The following is a 17,107-nucleotide window of genomic DNA, read 5'->3' on the forward strand; positions in this document are numbered from 1 at the left end:
TTTGATAAGATACATTCAGCACCGGTAACTCAACAGAGGTAAAAAGCAGACTGATGATTATCTGGAGTGGGTGGGGGAGGGCTAAGAAAAATATGAAGTAATTGCTAATGGATAGAAGATTTCCTTTTGGGAGATGAAAATGCTCTAAAATTGATTGTGATGATGGTTGCACAATTCTGTGAGTATAGAGAAAACCACTGGATGGTATACTTTAAATAGGTGAATTGTTAAGGATGAAAATTATATGTCTATAAAGTTATTATTAGATATATAGATAGAATATATATAAAATATATATAAATGTATACATGTATCAATATACTCCAACTAAATTAGAAAAAATTGGGTTACATGGTCCATGACAAAATAAAAAGGAACGAGATTGATAAATCAGACACAAATTTGTTCAATGTCCTACAAGACCACAAAACTATAACATTTGAAGTCTTATTTCCTACTACAGAGAAAATAATCACACCTAACCTTTTCCATATGTTAAGTTCTAAGTTGACAGAGTTATAAAATATAGTACTGTAGGTGTAAATAAGTCAAAGCTGTATTCTTCTAGGATTGTTAGAGAATGCCTTCCATTACAGTAAATATCACACAGTCATCTGTAGTCTTATTCTCATGTCTTCGATAATTCTTTTAACAAAGGATTCTCATGAGCAAACCACAATGATTTTGCATCCCAATGCTGGTAAACAGAAAATGACAGAGTATCTCCTCTTACTTAGCTAAACACATGGAAACAGATAATTTATTTTTTTTTTATTTTTATTTTTTATTTTTTTTTTTATTTTTTTTATTTATGATAGTCACAGAGAGAGAGAGAGAGGCAGAGACACAGGCGGAGGGAGAAGCAGGCTCCATGCACCGGGAGCCTGATGTGGGATTTGATCCCGGGTCTCCAGGATCGCGCCCTGGGCCAAAGGCAGGCGCCAAACCACTGCGCCACCCAGGGACCCCGGAAACAGATAATTTAAAAGTGAAGAAATCTCAGAACTAAAGCCACAAAAAATCATCTGAATGAAAAAAGGGAAAACTTGCCCAAGTAACTCTTAAAACTATTAGGATTTTTTTAATTACGTGTTAATAACTATAGCAATCTTTTACAGTAATAACTATGCTAACTATTGCAATATAGTAAAAACTACAGCAATTATTAAAGAAAGAGAAAGCTAGTCTGAAAATTCTCATCTGATAATAGAGTGTAAGTTATTATATCGATTTTAAAAGAAGATATAATACTTGCAAGATAGAAGCGAAGATGCTATAAAAGTTGTTTGGAGTTTATAAGCTCAATAAAAGAGGTGGAACGGCAATGAGGCAAACTGACACAGCTGGATGACAAACCTGTGATTAGCAACGATGAGCTCACAGAGCCCGCCAAATCAGAGCTATTGCTCAGCTGATGAGAAGGAAAGAAAACCCAACAGAACTAGGAAACAGTCCAAGGTAATCCAATTTAAGAATCTTCAGCCTACCAAAGGTCAAACAATTATGCAAGCAGAATAGAAACCTTACTTGAGAAAGGAATTAAAGACAATTTTCTGGATGCTCAAAAGAGTCAATTATAGTGCAGCCACCTGAGAGGAATGTGAAAAGCCATTTATAGCAACTGTCACTGAAATGTCCCTGAGTATCTACATATTTTAAGCATGAAATGCAGAAATAGAAAGACATGGGTTTTTTTTTTGGGGGGGGGCGGTAGGGAGCAGAGAGAGAGGGAGAATCTCAAGCAGACTCCACACTGAGCACAGGGCCCAATGTGGGGCTCCATCTCATGACCCTGAGATCACGACCTGAGCCAGAAACAAGAGTTGGATAGTAAGCCAATTGCACCACCCAGGTGCCCCAAGAAGAAAGACAGGTTTTTTTTAAAAGAAAAAAGGGGAAGAATATATGGGTGTTAGGATATTGCATTCTATCACTTTATATTGATCAAATAACCTGAAAACAGTCACGTAGATGGATTCACAGACCGAAAGTCCTTGATGAAATGTGTATCAGACCCCTCTGCAAAAGTATATATTATGCCATGGAAGTGAAAGGCAGGACCTGGCAAATGACTGGTCCAAGATACTAATTTTAGCCAGAGGTTCCACCAAACAATATTTTTCTGCCACCAGTAGGATAAAAATGTAACTGAATACCCCTGGCGGCTAAGCAGTATAGACAGGAGGGCAGCAAGTCAGAGACCAAAGGCACCTGGCCTGACGCTAAGGACCACAGGGTAGGCGCTTGTTTGCCGAAGACACAGGAGTGAAAATAACTGGTTGGTGAGTTCACAACAGTCTATTCTGGGGGTGAATGTAGCTATTTAAGGAGCTACAGAACCTGAAACAATTTATCAATGAGCTAAAAATATCCAGACAAGGATCCTGGAAATTTTGAAAGCTAGTGAGAGCTACCTAAAAAGGACAAGCAGATTGCAACATTAACAAAAAGCTGGGTAGAGAGGTCATGATTAGTGAAACAACAACATTTTTAAAACTATAAGGCATAAACAACTATTTTTAAGTGTCTAGACTAGCTGGAAAAATAAGACTAAAGGCTGGATATGATAGGATTTCTTAAGGCACACTCAAGATTCCTTAATAGAAATATATGTCAGGGGACACCTCGGTGGCTCAGCGGTTGAACGTCTGCCTTCGGCCCAGGGCGTGATCCTGGGGTCCCGGGATCGAGTCGCACATCGGGCTCCCGGGTGCATGGAGCCTGCTTCTCCCTCTGCCTGTGTCTCTGCCTCTCTCTCTCTCTCTCTCTCTCTGTGTGTTTCTCATGAATAAATAAATAAAATCTTAAAAAAAAAAAAAGGAAATATATGTCAGAAGTAATGGAAATAACTTTGACGTGATTTTTTTGTAAAAATGGGCTAATCAAGTTGGAAGTTATTTTTTTTTTGAAGGGGAAATTACCTTTTTTAAGAAAGGAAGAAAAGACTGGGAACAATAAAGGAAAACAAGACAAAGAAAATAGAAGTGTATCAATTGAAACATATAAAATAAATGAGTCAAATAAAGCAAAGATCACTGCCTGGAATAGAAACAAAATCCAACAATGTGTTCTCCCTAAGAGATACAAGTAAGCCAAACTATAAGTGGGCAGCAGATCAAAGTTTAAGACTTATTGTGTCTTTGCAAACACAAAAAAGTGAAGGTTACTATTATGAAAATGATATTAAATGTTAAAAAGTATATATAAAACTATAAAAACTTAAGAACAGTACATCTTAATGTTTAAACATAATAGCAACAATATATCCTGAAGAAAAGTCTTGAAAATTGTCAAACGTAATCATAACTGAAAGCCTTAGCATGACATCACAGCAGATTGAACAGATAAAGAATTAAAAACCTTCTCAATGAAAAAAAAAAAAAAAAACCTTCTCAATGAACCAGATCCATCGATCAACATCACTTCTTAATCCAATATCTCTAAATCTCTTAGGGACAAACAGTATGACATAATTAGCTGTTTCTTAGCAAAAATTATTGTTTTTTTCTGCTTTCCACTTTCAACCTGTCCACTGATTTTATGAAGAGTTTTAATGTGCAATCAGCCTCTTTGTGCTTCTCTGTGCATTGTTCTGTAACATTTGCCACTCAGTAAATATTTATTATTGATGAGTGTTCAATAAAATACTTGTTGAATAAGCAAATACATATCAATAGGAGAACATCAGCAATAAGCCTGGCAAAACAGCACCACCAGTTGAAAAGAATTGCAAATATATAATAGTTTCTTTTCTCCCTATGTCCCAGACAGAATAAAACCATTCTTTCCTTAAAATGCAAAGACAAACTGGCATTTAAGATTATTTAAAACAATCTAATAAATACCACGTTAAGCTAAAAAAAAAAAAATTACGTTAACTGACCTCGTTAGAATGTAAGGCGAAAATGAAGCTGGATTATCCTGCTCTGAAAAGAGGGGCATAGATCCTCCCATTATCCACAGACGGAAGTACAAAACGACAGTCACCTTCAAAGAAAAGAAGATTTGGTAAGAAAATCATTGTTTTCTGGGAGTTAAGTCCCACCTTTTGGAGGGCACTTGTAGATGCTTTATAAATATTTTGTTTTCACAGTAAGCATTTCTATAAAATCCTAACACTCAAGATGAGGAGGCAAGATGGAAACAGCTGGGTAGGGAGAGAAGTATAAACAATGAAGGTGTTGAGGGAGAGGCAAGCAAATTCTTAATTACAGCTGTCAGTATCAAGCATTTACCAGCTGTTATCCACTGTGCTAAAGATTTTCCATCTCACCTGCGGCCTCACAGCAACCCCAGAGGTAGATGAGAAAGCTGACGCTTAGAGGTAATTTCCCCAGAATCCCACACCTAATAAACTGCAAGATCCAGGAAGTGAACCCATGTCATTGGCCAACCACTTTCTTAACCATCCCATTTACACAGCCCCATGAAAGTTAATTTAAAGTACAATAAATAATACTGCTGTGTTTTGAATAAACACATGTGAAGAGTTCCAATCCTTGGATGCCCTGAAGCAGAACATTCAAGAAGAGTTATTTCAACAAATCCCAGGAACAGCTTTTGTATCACCCACTGAAACTCTATCACTAAATGGTGCTATTCTGTTGCTAAGGTGAATAAGGAAGCCAGAAGCAGAGACATTTCTGTGGGGATGAGTTTTGTTTACAAGGGAGTTCCAGATGATTCTCATTTCAATAGGACCAATTACATTATTTTTATTAAAGTCAGAGGGAAAACTTTGCTTGAATAAAAAGCTAAAGGATTAATTTTGGAGGTAATTAAGGCCGGATTTTTTTTTCCATGAATATCATTGACTTCCTTTATAAATATCCTTTATATAAATAACCAAATCCAAAAACCTAAAATAAATGTACGGTGTCAGCCAAAAGCATATCAACAGTAAACAATGCCTAGGCAGCAATTTAAAATCATCTTAACACTCACAAAATGTCCTGCTCAAACTGAATTTAAATTCTTAAAGACATTATAATGGAAAGTATCAATGACAACAGTAACAAGAAAAGTACCCTGAAATAATATAAATTCCCTAAAATACTATGTAGAGGAAAAAAGCTGTGATAATTAAGAGTAGGAAGATAAATAGCAGAAAGGACTTTGAGAATAAATTTTTAAAAGAACAAAAGGATTAATAATTGACAACTTCCATCACAGCAGTGCTGTCAAATTACTTGCATTCCCATACAATTCTAAGAAAATAGATCACTTCTGAAACCAGTGATGAATCATTCTAATTCTATGCAAAGATACTGAGAAATACTTTAGAGAAATATTTTGTCCATTCGTTGAGATTGTCCGGCCAAGGTTCTCCACCCTCATTCAGTTTTTGTATACTATTCCTCCATAAACATGTTTTAATGTCAAGAAACAAAAAAATCACGTAAACATGACATTACAAGTCAAAGACTTTATGTAAGTTTCCTATCAAAATTTGTGGGAAACTGCAACAGCATAAGAGACTGGTCTCCTAATTTGGAATCTTGAATCTAACAATGTAAGAAAGTGATTAATGTGACAGTCACCAAAGATGGCCACCAAGAATTCCTGCCCCCTTTGCATGTGCATTCTGCTCTTCCCAAGAAGGATGAAGCCAACTGCCCCTCCTCTTAATCTGAGTTGATCCTATGACTTGCATTGACCAACACAATGTGGGAGCAGATACACTGTATCAGTTCTGGGCCTAACCCATGAAAGGTCTTGCAGCTTTTGGTTCATTCTTTTAGAACCCAGCTGCCATGCTGTAAAGTAGTCCTGGCAATCCTGCTAGAGAGAGGACACAGGGAGAGACCCTAGGAAATGAGATACCACAATCTATAACTGCCAGTTATAGGAACCTGCTTGTGTAACTCCAGTGAAAAACCATGAGGAGCATCAGGACCATCCAGCTCAATGATGCCCAACTAAAGCATTCAAGGCAAACATCTGCAGTTGTTATTTCAAGCCACTACATTTTGGGGTGGCTTGTTATACAGCAATAAATACCGAATATAGCCATATAGCCAGGTTTGTGCTGCAAGAACCCAGGATTAGCACCTTGAAAGGGAATCATAAAATATTATAGTTCACACTGTCTGTGTCACTGAGTTCACATATCCCTCGGAGGCTTTCATACATACCTTCCAAGGCTTTGTAACATTTATGGCATGTAAATTCTTTGATCCTAAGATCGTGTTGTTACAATCTATTGCTGATTCTATTAAATAATCTGAATCATGTCTCTAAGCCAAGTAAAATATTCCTCATCAGATATTTCAGACGCATGTATATACACTTACATAACTTATGACCAACGTGGCCCTTTTTAAGAATGGCCTCATGGTAAGCAGGAAATTTCTATTGCTCCTTGCTGTCAGACACCTGAAACAGGAAAGGAAAAAAAGTCTTAAATAAGTGTTAGAGTCCACCACACATAATGCTCTCTATTCAATGTGAATAAGCTGTTGCTTGAAAAAAGGCTAGAAAGGATCATAGCTAAGAGCGTGGCTCCTGGAGCCAGACCACCTGCATTTCAATCCCCCCAGCTGCTTACTGTTGGAAGACCAGGGGCAAGTTTCTAAACTTCTTTGCACATCTATTTTTCTCACTTACAGAAAAGGAGATAATAATAGTACCTACTCCACATAACGGTTGTGGGGAAAAAAATGAAATAATATATGGAGCAGGATCTAGCACTATTAGCTATGAGTATTACTATCCCATCTACCCCAAATAACCCAGGCATTCTGGCAACTGTAGTATGGTTACACTCGTCAAAGGGATGATCAGAAACAAAGTAAGAGTTTATCTACTTCATTTAATTTGAGAAGTACTATGCTTTCAATCTACACAATAGCTCTCAAATATCTTTTTTTTTTTAAGATTTATTTATTTTAGACACAGAAATATAGAGAGTGGGGGGAGGGGCAAAGGGGGGGGAGGAGAAAATCCTAAGTAGACTCCCCACTGAGCACAGAGCTCAAGATGGGTTCAATCCCACAACCCTGAGATCATGACTTGACCTGAAATCAAGAGTCAGACCTCTTTTTTAAAAAAGATGTTATTTATTTATTCATTTATTTGAGAGAGACAGCATGAGCATGAGGAGTGGGAGGAGCAGAGGGAGAAGTAGACTCTCTGCTGGGCAGAGAGCCTGAAGTGGGGCTCCATTCCAGGACCCTGAGATCATGACCTGAGCCAAAGGCAGATGCTTAACCTACTGAGCCATCCAGGCACCCCAAAAGTCAGACATTTAACCGATTGAGCCACCCAGGTGCCCTATCTCACAAATACCTTACCCCTGAAAAAATAAAGGATGCCAAGGTCACCCAAGGTTAAGAAATTCATCCTACCTAACAAAGTTAGTAAGCATCAGTGGTGGGATCAGAGCCCACCAATATGCAGTGGGCAATTTTCTCACCTGCCTATGGCCTCTGGAACCAAACTAGGTTAAATGAATGTCAACTTCTAGAGGGGCCCTGTGTCTACCAGAGCTCACTCATTTGCACAAAGTGGGAGCTCCATATTTCACATAAGGCACATGAATGGCTGGCTTTCATGAAGACAATGAAAGGGAAGCAAGAGAAAGCTATTAACGAACTCCAAGCAAAAGCCTAAAGTGCATCATTTTCACCCACATGCAAAATTTCTATGTTTTAAACTACAAAGTGAAGGAAAGTCAAATGGAATCATGTAAGCATTTCCTACCTCATCCTTTTTTCCCATTTTCCCTACCCTTTCCCACATTTTTTCTTTTACTCCATCCATTTTCTCCTCAGAGGATTTCTTCTAGAATCTCTTAAAATATGCATTTGAATGAAGTCTCTTTAAACAATGGGAATATTTTGAGAGAGATCCCTTTTTAAGGCTGCAGTGGATTACTATCACAAAGAAGCGTCCATCTTGACAGCTGCTTATAAAATATATATGGTTGCTCTGTTTTCTATCAGTTAAATGTGTCCAAATGGCACTGTAAGGAGGCAATAATGTCACTCAGAGTCAGGTCTCTCTTCTGGCTTCCCGTTTCCTATTCCTAGTTCACAAACAGCTGTGGATCTGACCTTTCAGAGTTTTTAATGAGTGGAGAAAATGAGGTGAGCCCAAAAAAACACAAGTCAGCTTTTAGCAAAATCTGGACTGCATCCAACCCCAAGCACTGCACTGAAACCTTTCCTTTCCCTTAGCTCTCAAGCTAGGCAAGGAGGAAGGCCGGGGATATTGTCAGCTCTCACAATGCAGATGCATCACTAATGTCCCAAAATACGTTTAAGGGAGTCCATCACTTCCTGAATTCAAACACGAGATTTTGTGTATATTTGCATCCATGTATATCTTGGAAGCAAAATCCTTGGCTCTGATTTTTCATGTCAGCTGGATCTATGATTCCAAGAAGGTTAAGCCACTGCTAAGTGGCCTCTCTTAGCTTGCCTATTACTATCATTTTCATGATGACTCAACAAAGATCAAGCCTGTATTATTTCTGCTATTCCCTTCCGAGATGTAAAATAAATGGCAGCAGGAAGGGAATAGCAGTGCAGGAAGGAAAAGGTGCTGGGGAATTCTGAAATTGCCGTATCACTGAATGAAAAAGCGCTTCTTGGGTTGATCCGCTTTCCAAAGCTTCATTTCTCCGGTTCCCTCCATTGCTGGTTTATTTTAACACAATGGAAAACACTAAAAGAGGTTGCCTCTCTATATAACAACCAATCACAGGGTTTAGGATTTTGTTCAATTTTAAACTTAGGTAAATTCCTAAACTCTGCATTTTGTTTCACTGAAAGCTCACTAGGATGGTTATTTCAGGGAGTGATATTTATAAAGTGTCCCTTTGTTCAGAAATTCTTCCTCCAAGACAAAACCATTTCCTTAAGAAGTTAAGCACCTTCAGACACCAAATAATTTGCTCTTAAAATGTAGCATCCCAAAGCAATGAAAGCTTAGAATGATACAGAGAGCAGAGGTTGAAAAATTATTTCTTTCAAGATTCCTATTTCTAGTTGTTGACCAGTATTAAAAAAAGAAAATAAGCCAAAATGATTTGGCCCCCTTTTCAGTAAACACTAGGTTAGAGGCTGAGATTCCTAAGCTCATACAGGAAGCACTGCAAGAGCTGAATTCTCAGTATCCCTTCCTCCTCCCCAGCTCACAGTAAAATTAGATAGTGGGATTTTACCCATTGGTCTGTGATATATGTATGGCCTATAAAGTAGAACTGAACAACAATAACAAATAATGAAAATACTATTATTAACAAACATAATAAAAATACCGAATAATTAATATGTGCCAGACAAATCTAACTAATAAAACCGTAGTTACTTACCACTTATAACAATTCTATGAGAACAATATAATTCCTTTTTTAGAGAGGAAGAGACCAAAAAACAAGAATATTTAGCTATTCTATCAGATTCTCTCAACTATTCATTTAAATCACAAGCAACAGTATCTGTAAGTGCCATTTAAACAAAAGGCTCTATGCAAATGCCATCACTGATAATTTTCAATTTCAGCCAAAGTCTCCACTGTTTTTCCCTGTGAAGGCAGAGAACATCCCAACAAACCAACCAAAGCATGGAGGAACCCCACGAGAATAGGAACCAAGGATTCTATCCCTTTGCTTCCAATTCACTGGTTATATGACTTTTAACAAGTCTACACGGAGCTTTGTTTTCTTCTTGTATCAATGGGTTGGACTCAATGGTTTCAGGTCTAAAATACTGATCTTTGGATGTCCTCACCAATTGATGACATCACAAAGAACAACTGAAGAAAAACAGAGAGAAACCTGAAATTTTAAAAAGAAATGCTAAGAGAGGGCAGCCCTGGTGGCGTAGCGGTTTAGCGCCGCCTGCAGCCCAGGGTGTGATCCTGGAGACCCAGGATCCAGTCCCATGTCAGGCTCCCTGCATGGAGCTTGCTTCACCCTCTGCCTGTGTCTCTGCCTCTCTCTCTCTCTCTCTGTGTCTCTCATGAATAAATAAATAAAATCTTTTAAAAAAAATGCTAAGAGATTAGGAGGAAGCAAATGTTAACTGACAGATCCCCCCACTTTAGTAGACTTCATAATTTGTATTTGCGGATGAGAAAATATTTTAAAATTAGTGTGGGGGGTTGGCATTATCACACTCTGCATTTTTAACAATTTCTGATTGTATGCAAACAAAATATCAAGATTATCCCAAATAAATTCCATGTCCTGCATTTCCCCACACCCAATACTCTATTTTTCTGACATCAAATTTTCTACTAACATCCTCCTTCTCAGTTTGATTGTGTTCGAATATTCAGAGCTAGACGTGACTTCCTGAAGTTCACCTCCACAGCTTCTCATCAACAAATTCCATATGAGGTCCCAGCTGAGACAAGGACAACCAACCACCCTGAGTCACCCACCATAATCTTGAGTGTTAAATAAATGCTCCTTATTTTAAGCCACTGAACTTTGTTGACACAGAATTATTGTGTCAGCAGATAATTGATATGTATAACACAATGATCAATAAATGCTTACAGACCCAAATAGAATTTTCAAAATATTTTTCTGCCTCCACTCAAACCTACCCCACCCTACCCCCTTCTTTTCCCCTGTGTGTTCTTTATCCTTCAGTGCTAGATCAGGGTGCAAAATAAGAATGCTCAATGTGGGAGGCAGATAGCGAGCTGGAGGAGGAAAACCACTTAGATGGTAGGATTTCCCTTAATCTTAAATCCTGCTGGCTTATTTGTTTTAAAGATTTTATTTATTTATTTATTTATTCATGAGAGACAGAGAGAGGTTGAGAGGCAGAGACATAGGCAGAGGGAGAAGCAGGCTCCATGCAAGGAGCCCAATGGGGGACTTGATCCCGGGACTCCAGGATCACGCCCTGGGCCCAAGGCAGGCGCCAAACCGCTGAGCCAACCAGTGATCCCCCAATCCTGCTGGTTTAATTGAAGATGTTATATTATACTTTTCAGCCCTTCTCAGTGATGAGGGAACACAAGGCAAGCTGAGGACAAAGCAGAAGCGGACACCCTACAAATCCCCACCCCCGCCAGGTGGGACATGTGTGACATTCCTCAGGCTCTCCTAGCTGCCTGCCCTAAGCATTTTTTATCAATAACCTAGCTTCCAGAAAGAAATGTAGATACAATTAAGTGTCCTCATAATCTGCAGCCCATTGACAGGTACTTGATGCGGGCAGAGTGTAATATTCCTCCAGGAAGCTCCCAACTATCTTAATGTTACTGCCTTGCTAGAGGGAAAAACAACCTTAATTGACAAAGGCAAGGCCTCCAGGATCCTGTGAGTCTTTTTTAACATAGGAAAATCCTTTTGAAACCTCCCTTTTCCTTACCTCCCCCAACTCCCAAGTTATATTGTCAGCCACCGCTCACAAGCCCAGGGCAGCAGCTCTTCCTGCCCATGGTCCTGTCCCCATGCTTTAATAAAACCACCATTTTGCCCCAAAGATGTCTCAAGAATCCTTTCTTGGTCATCAGCTCTCGACCTCACCCCAGCACCTCACCTATATTCTAAAATGACATCATCAGGATCTATAAAAACCTGTTAATTTTTGCCTTAACTTGAGCTCCTGGGGCAAACATCTCAGATACAAAGAGGTGCTACTTTTTAATATTATGCCAATAAATTATAAAAAGCTTGAAAGGGCTCAGAATACATGACCCTAAAATATACTACTCTGGTATGTGGATTATTTTAAACTGAAGGCAATCAAGACCCAGCCAACTCAAGAAAAACCTTTACCTCTCCCTTAACTACCTAAAAGAATTTATAGAAGGGGCCTGCATCCTATAGAAAGCTACACCATAGATAACTTTTATCTGAATGACTTACCAGTATGATCAAGCAAATCTGTTATTACCAAACATCTGCTCTTCCTATTGTCCAGCGAATTATCTCCCCTCCCTTCCTTGGAAGCCCCAGGCCCCTACACCATTTCTTAGCTCAGGAAGGCCTGTAAACCTGATTTGCCTTTGGGTCTCATATTTTTATGGGGCTCCCATATGTAGGAAATTAAATTTGTTTTCTCATGTTAATCGATCCTGTGTCAATTTAATTATTAGATCAGCCAAAGAAGCTAAAAGTGTAGAAGGAAAATTTTACCTGTCTTATGTGCTCTAGACAAAATTCCTTCTAGAACACCAGTCATACTAATTTAATTTCTCCTGTTCTTTCATGGTAAGAAAAGAGACTAATAAAGGGTCCTATACCATGATCAAAATTTTTTTAAAAAATTAAATTCGGAGTTTTTTTAGAATAGGAATTCAGGTATCTGCTTGTTTGAAACACAAGAAAAAAAGGTGTTTTGTTTTGTTGACCAAAATAACAAAGACACAGCTCACATTGGAAAAGATTATAAGCTTAACAAAAATAACAAAAGGAAATTTAAGTGTCTTTGGGTTCTTCTTTAATGCACTCTCCTTGAACCCATAAAGTGCCTCATCTAAATCTTAATAACCAAAGGCATTCTGAAGAGGAGTGAAACATCCTTTGATGTGTCCTTTGATATTCAAATGCAGAGTCTGAAGGAAAGGAGCTAACAATTCTAAGAAGACAATGATGAATTTCTCAGTTTTATCTATTCAAAAGCCCCAATTGACCTACAATACCCCATTCCATAGCTGTGGTAAATTTTTCTTCCAGAAACTTTAAAATTAGCTCAGAGTGTTATTTACAAAGAAATGTGTGGAAATAAAGACAGAGAAGGCATAGGGGGAACTGGAAGAGATCAGAATAGCTAAGGCAGTTTTACAGGTGTGTGTGTGGGGGGTGAGGGTGGGGTGGGAGAGGGGGTGGGAGGGGGCGGGGAATGAACTCCAGAAATGTTAACTGATTTGCGGAAGATCAGGGTCCTTCTATGTCAAAGATCAATGAGTTCAGGCTTTATTAATTAAATCTGTAGTCTAAGTTATATTCCTTCTAAAATGAATTTAGTCAGAGGCCTCAACTTTTATTCCTTCTACATGTAACAGCAAAAATTCAGTTCTGGTGATGTCATCCTTGTCTGTCATTAGCAGTCCCAGAAAAGTTTCAATTCATTCGTAATAGGGAATACTTAATGCATTTCACATGCCTCAGTCACTGTGCTTAGCACTTTACCTTTTTTAATTGGACTCAATGCCATACCAGCCCCGTGAGCCATGCTGGTCCCCATCTTGTGAACAAGGCTGAAGGAAGAATTTACTCAGGGTTTTGCAGCTGGCAAGTGGCAGAGGCAAGATACCACTCCAAATCCAAAGCATTCACTACTCTATGCAGCATATAAGTAAAATAGAGCTGGTTTATTTAGTACATTTTCAACAGATTATTTATTAAATGCCCTTCTGCGTGTTAACAACACAATGATTTCTACTGAATTAAAAATGATTGGGACACCTGGGTGGTTCAGTGGTTGAGCATCTGCCTTTGGCTCTGGGCGTGATCCTGGGGTCCTGGGATGAGTCCCACACTGGGCTCCCTGTGGAGAGCCTGCTTCTTCTCCCTCTGCCTATGTCTCTGCTTCTCTCTCTCTGTGTGTCTCTCAAGAAAAAATAAATAATAACTAAAAAATGATTAAGTTCATTCATCTTCAGTATCTTCTTCATTTCTATGAGTCTAGAGTAAAACCTTTAGTATAGGTTTTTCAAACGAATGAAACTGAGGCAGTGCACAATTCTTGAAGGGTCTTTTATCAAGTATCCTCTTAAAGGTTAATACGTGTAATGGTTGCCACAGTTTGAAATATAAGCTTCACATACCACGGGCTGATTCAGAATTCCTAAGTGAGAATAGCTGGCCAAAAGGAGAGCATGTGCATAGTTGAGAGGGTGTCACTGTACTATGAACCCATGAGCCAGCCAGCCAGCCCCAGAGAGAGAAGTGGCAAGCAGCAACAAAATGAACTAGATAAGGATGCCCCAAGAGTGACAATGAAGCTGACACCTGAGGAAGATGAGACGTGAACCAGGTGAGGTGAAAAGGAATAAGACAGGGATACAGAGGCCTAGGATCGAGATAAAGCAAGCAAGATGAGGAAAATAGTTCACTCTAGCTCTGGGATGTAATACTTGCAGAGTGGCAACAGCAAGGCTGGAGAGCCAGGCAAGGGCCCCATTGACTATCACATCCACTGTGGAGTTTGGACTTCATTCTGACAGCAATGAGCAGCTGGTGAAGGGCTTCACATAGTGATGACCCAATGGGATTTCCAGCAGAAACTGTCACTATATGATGTTGCTACTGAGAACACCCTGAGGTCCACAACAAAGAGCAAAGGCCCTAGCAGCCCCTAATGGGAAAATGGTAGGCAGCAGTGATTCTAGAAGTTTCTGAGATCTCAGATGCAGAAATAGATGAGGTTCTAGTCCAAGTAGGCAGAGAGACCTTATGGTAGGATAAATGAGAAAGGTATATGTTGTTATGTTTCTTTAGCAGTCTGATCTAGCATTAAGCCTTTTCTTAATACATTTCAATTTTGTGTTGACTGGTCATTAATTTGGTATCTATAAAAACTTTCTACTAACCAGAATATTAAATCGCCAAAATAAAAACCCATTACAAGAATATACATAGATGCACTGTACGGCCTTTTCTAGTCAAAGGGCTTTACAGTCTAGTCTAATATTTAATCCTTGAATGATCCATATGCCCTTGGCAGAAGAGAGAGCACCATCCCCACATTACAGATCTGGACCTAGTGAGCAGTGCCTCCTGAACCAGAATTCAGACGTATTATGGCTGATTCCAGGCCTGTTAGCTGCATCACGTGATCTCTTCTCCAATCACACTTTCAAATACCATTTGCTGAAGGTTTCCCCTTATTTCTATCCATCCAAACTTCTTGCATACCAGAGACTCTAAGAACTCATGCAAATGAGATTACTGCTAGCTATTTGCAATGCATAGTTGTGTGGGTACACAAGTAAACTTTTGTTCTGAGAAGATAAAAAACAGCCAATGATACCATAATCATATTTTCTAAACCTCTTATTGGAATATATGGACTGATAAATTCCAATACAATTCAGCTAGTGAAAAAGTGTTTTTGGTATTAGGGACTGTTCTGGTAAACTGGAGAAACACCCTTTCTGTTAACAAGGGCAATAAAATGATAGCTGACACTGTGTCAAAGCCTACAATGCCCCAGGCTTAGTCCCTACGTATAAATCCTCAGCACCTTCCTAGAAGTTGTGCACTATTAAAATCTTCATTTTATAAATGAGGAAACCAAAGTATTGAGGTTCAAAAAAACCTGCCTTAAGGTCTAACTGGTAGTAGGCAAGGAGTCAGAATGTCAAATCTAGCTTGTACCCTTAATTACCAATGCTCTGCTACTTCTCTATCACGGCCAACTAAGTGTCTTCACCTTCCCTTGCCTGAATCTCAAACACTACTCTCAAGTCCAAATGCGTCATTAACATGTGCTCAAAAGGATGATGATTCAGGATACCATATATACCCGATCAATTTAGGAAATTAAGAGAAAGGCTGCTACAACTTCATCGCTATGAAAAACGACAGGCTGTTCCAATACCAATATTCAAGTTGCAAAATACTGGGCACTGAGTTAGGTCCTATAAACAATAAATGAAAGAAATAAAAACATCCATGGAGCATTTAAATAACAGCTAAGGGCCAAGAACCTGAACTAAGCACCTATATTAGCTCTTTAAACACACACAACAACAACAGAGTATGAAGCAGGTGTGATTTCTACCACACAGCATGGGCAGCCCCTCCTCCTCTGTACCAAGAATGCTCCTCTATCAGGGTCAAGGATCTGAAATCTGAATGAGGAAACGTGAAACTGGAATTCAGAAACCATGACAGCTCAAAGAGCAGTAGAATATCCCTAAAGATCACTGATGTTGTTTCTGCCTCCCTTCTGCTCAGCCACAAACAGGCAGGGGGTCACACCTGGGCAGCCAGCTCCCTCTCCCCTAAGACTTCCCCAGTCCTCACCTGGCATCACCCTTGTCCCTAGAGCACTTTTAGTACCTGGAGCAGGACCTTGTTTCACCATGGTCCCATCTCTGACCTCTTCCCTAGGTGTTTGACACCTTACAGTCAATACCCAGACTGGGCACCATGCAGGAAGGGTGGGGAGTCATCGTGTGCTGTAGCTCTGCACCCTCTCTTGGCCTCTCCTGCACTTGTTGCATCCATGTAAAACACAGGCCAGGCTGGCCCAGCTGGGACTCTATCCCATTTTTATGCTTGTCCCTGGGTAACTTAGGTTAGGGTCTGTGCTATAGATGCAGACAGCTTAGATTTTAGACATGCCGAGGAGGAAGCCTCGCTTAAACCTTTTATGAAGCCACTGTCTCCAATCCAGCTTTCAATATAGGGCCTTTGGCGCATGGTCTGAAGCAACTGCTAAAAACAGAAGGTAAACCCAGAAGCCCTCTGGTACACGTGGGTTCACGCACAGGGTTCATGCAGAGGCCAAGGAGGACACGTGGCTACCTGGGCTTCCTGGAGACCATGGCTCCTCCTGAGATAGGTCACTTCCCAGCAGCCAAGGCTGGGCTGTGGTCAAGATAGGTGGCCTAAGTAAGAAAACACAGCACCATTCACAGGGAGATAAGCATGGCTGATGCAGGAGAAGAGAAACCTTTCCTTGGTCCAAAATTATCCAGAGTACAGCCCATTTCCCTGGCTCCAAACTCTAACACCCTTTATAGTGAAGGTCAGAGGGCTGACCGTCAGAACTGAAAGGGCTGGAAAGGGGGCCACTGGTCATTCCTGCACAATCCTGGCAAACACCTTTAAAAAAAAAAGATTTATTTATTTATTAGAGAGAGAGAGAGAGAGCATGTGCAAGCAGGGAGAACAGAGAGGGGAGGGAGAAGCAGGTTCTCTGCTGAGTAGGGAGCCCAACATGGGGCTTGATCCCAGGACTCTGGGATCACAAACTGAGCTGAAGGCACCTGCTTAACCGACTGAGCCACCCAGGCGCCCTGGCAAACACCTTTAAAATTCTCATTTCCTACAAGAATGTAACTTTAGGGGGATTCAAGTTTTATTTCACTTGGAATTCTTTTTTACACTTTAAAATATGCCACATATTTTAAAACGTTTTAGTTTTTAAGGTCCAACTCTAGGCAATTTGGTTTTATTTTTAAATTC

The 17,107-nt window shown here is 39.7% G+C and overlaps 1 protein-coding gene across 3 annotated transcripts in view; it reads right to left on the minus strand.

Moving 5' to 3' along the window:
- TMTC1 (transmembrane O-mannosyltransferase targeting cadherins 1) overlaps positions 1–17,107 on the minus strand; it is a 265,261-nt gene that overhangs the window by 135,514 nt on the left and 112,640 nt on the right. For all 3 annotated transcript variants that reach the window (XM_041735889.1, XM_041735890.1, XM_041735888.1), the window contains 2 exons: positions 6,294–6,375; positions 3,884–3,987 (listed from right to left, as the gene is read on the minus strand). In XM_041735889.1, coding sequence (XP_041591823.1) covers positions 3,884–3,987; positions 6,294–6,375 — 186 coding nt within the window. The remainder of the gene's footprint in view (positions 1–3,883; positions 3,988–6,293; positions 6,376–17,107) is intronic.

The sequence above is a fragment of the Vulpes lagopus genome, chromosome 21, assembly GCF_018345385.1.
Source record: "Vulpes lagopus strain Blue_001 chromosome 21, ASM1834538v1, whole genome shotgun sequence".
NCBI lineage: Eukaryota > Metazoa > Chordata > Mammalia > Carnivora > Canidae > Vulpes > Vulpes lagopus.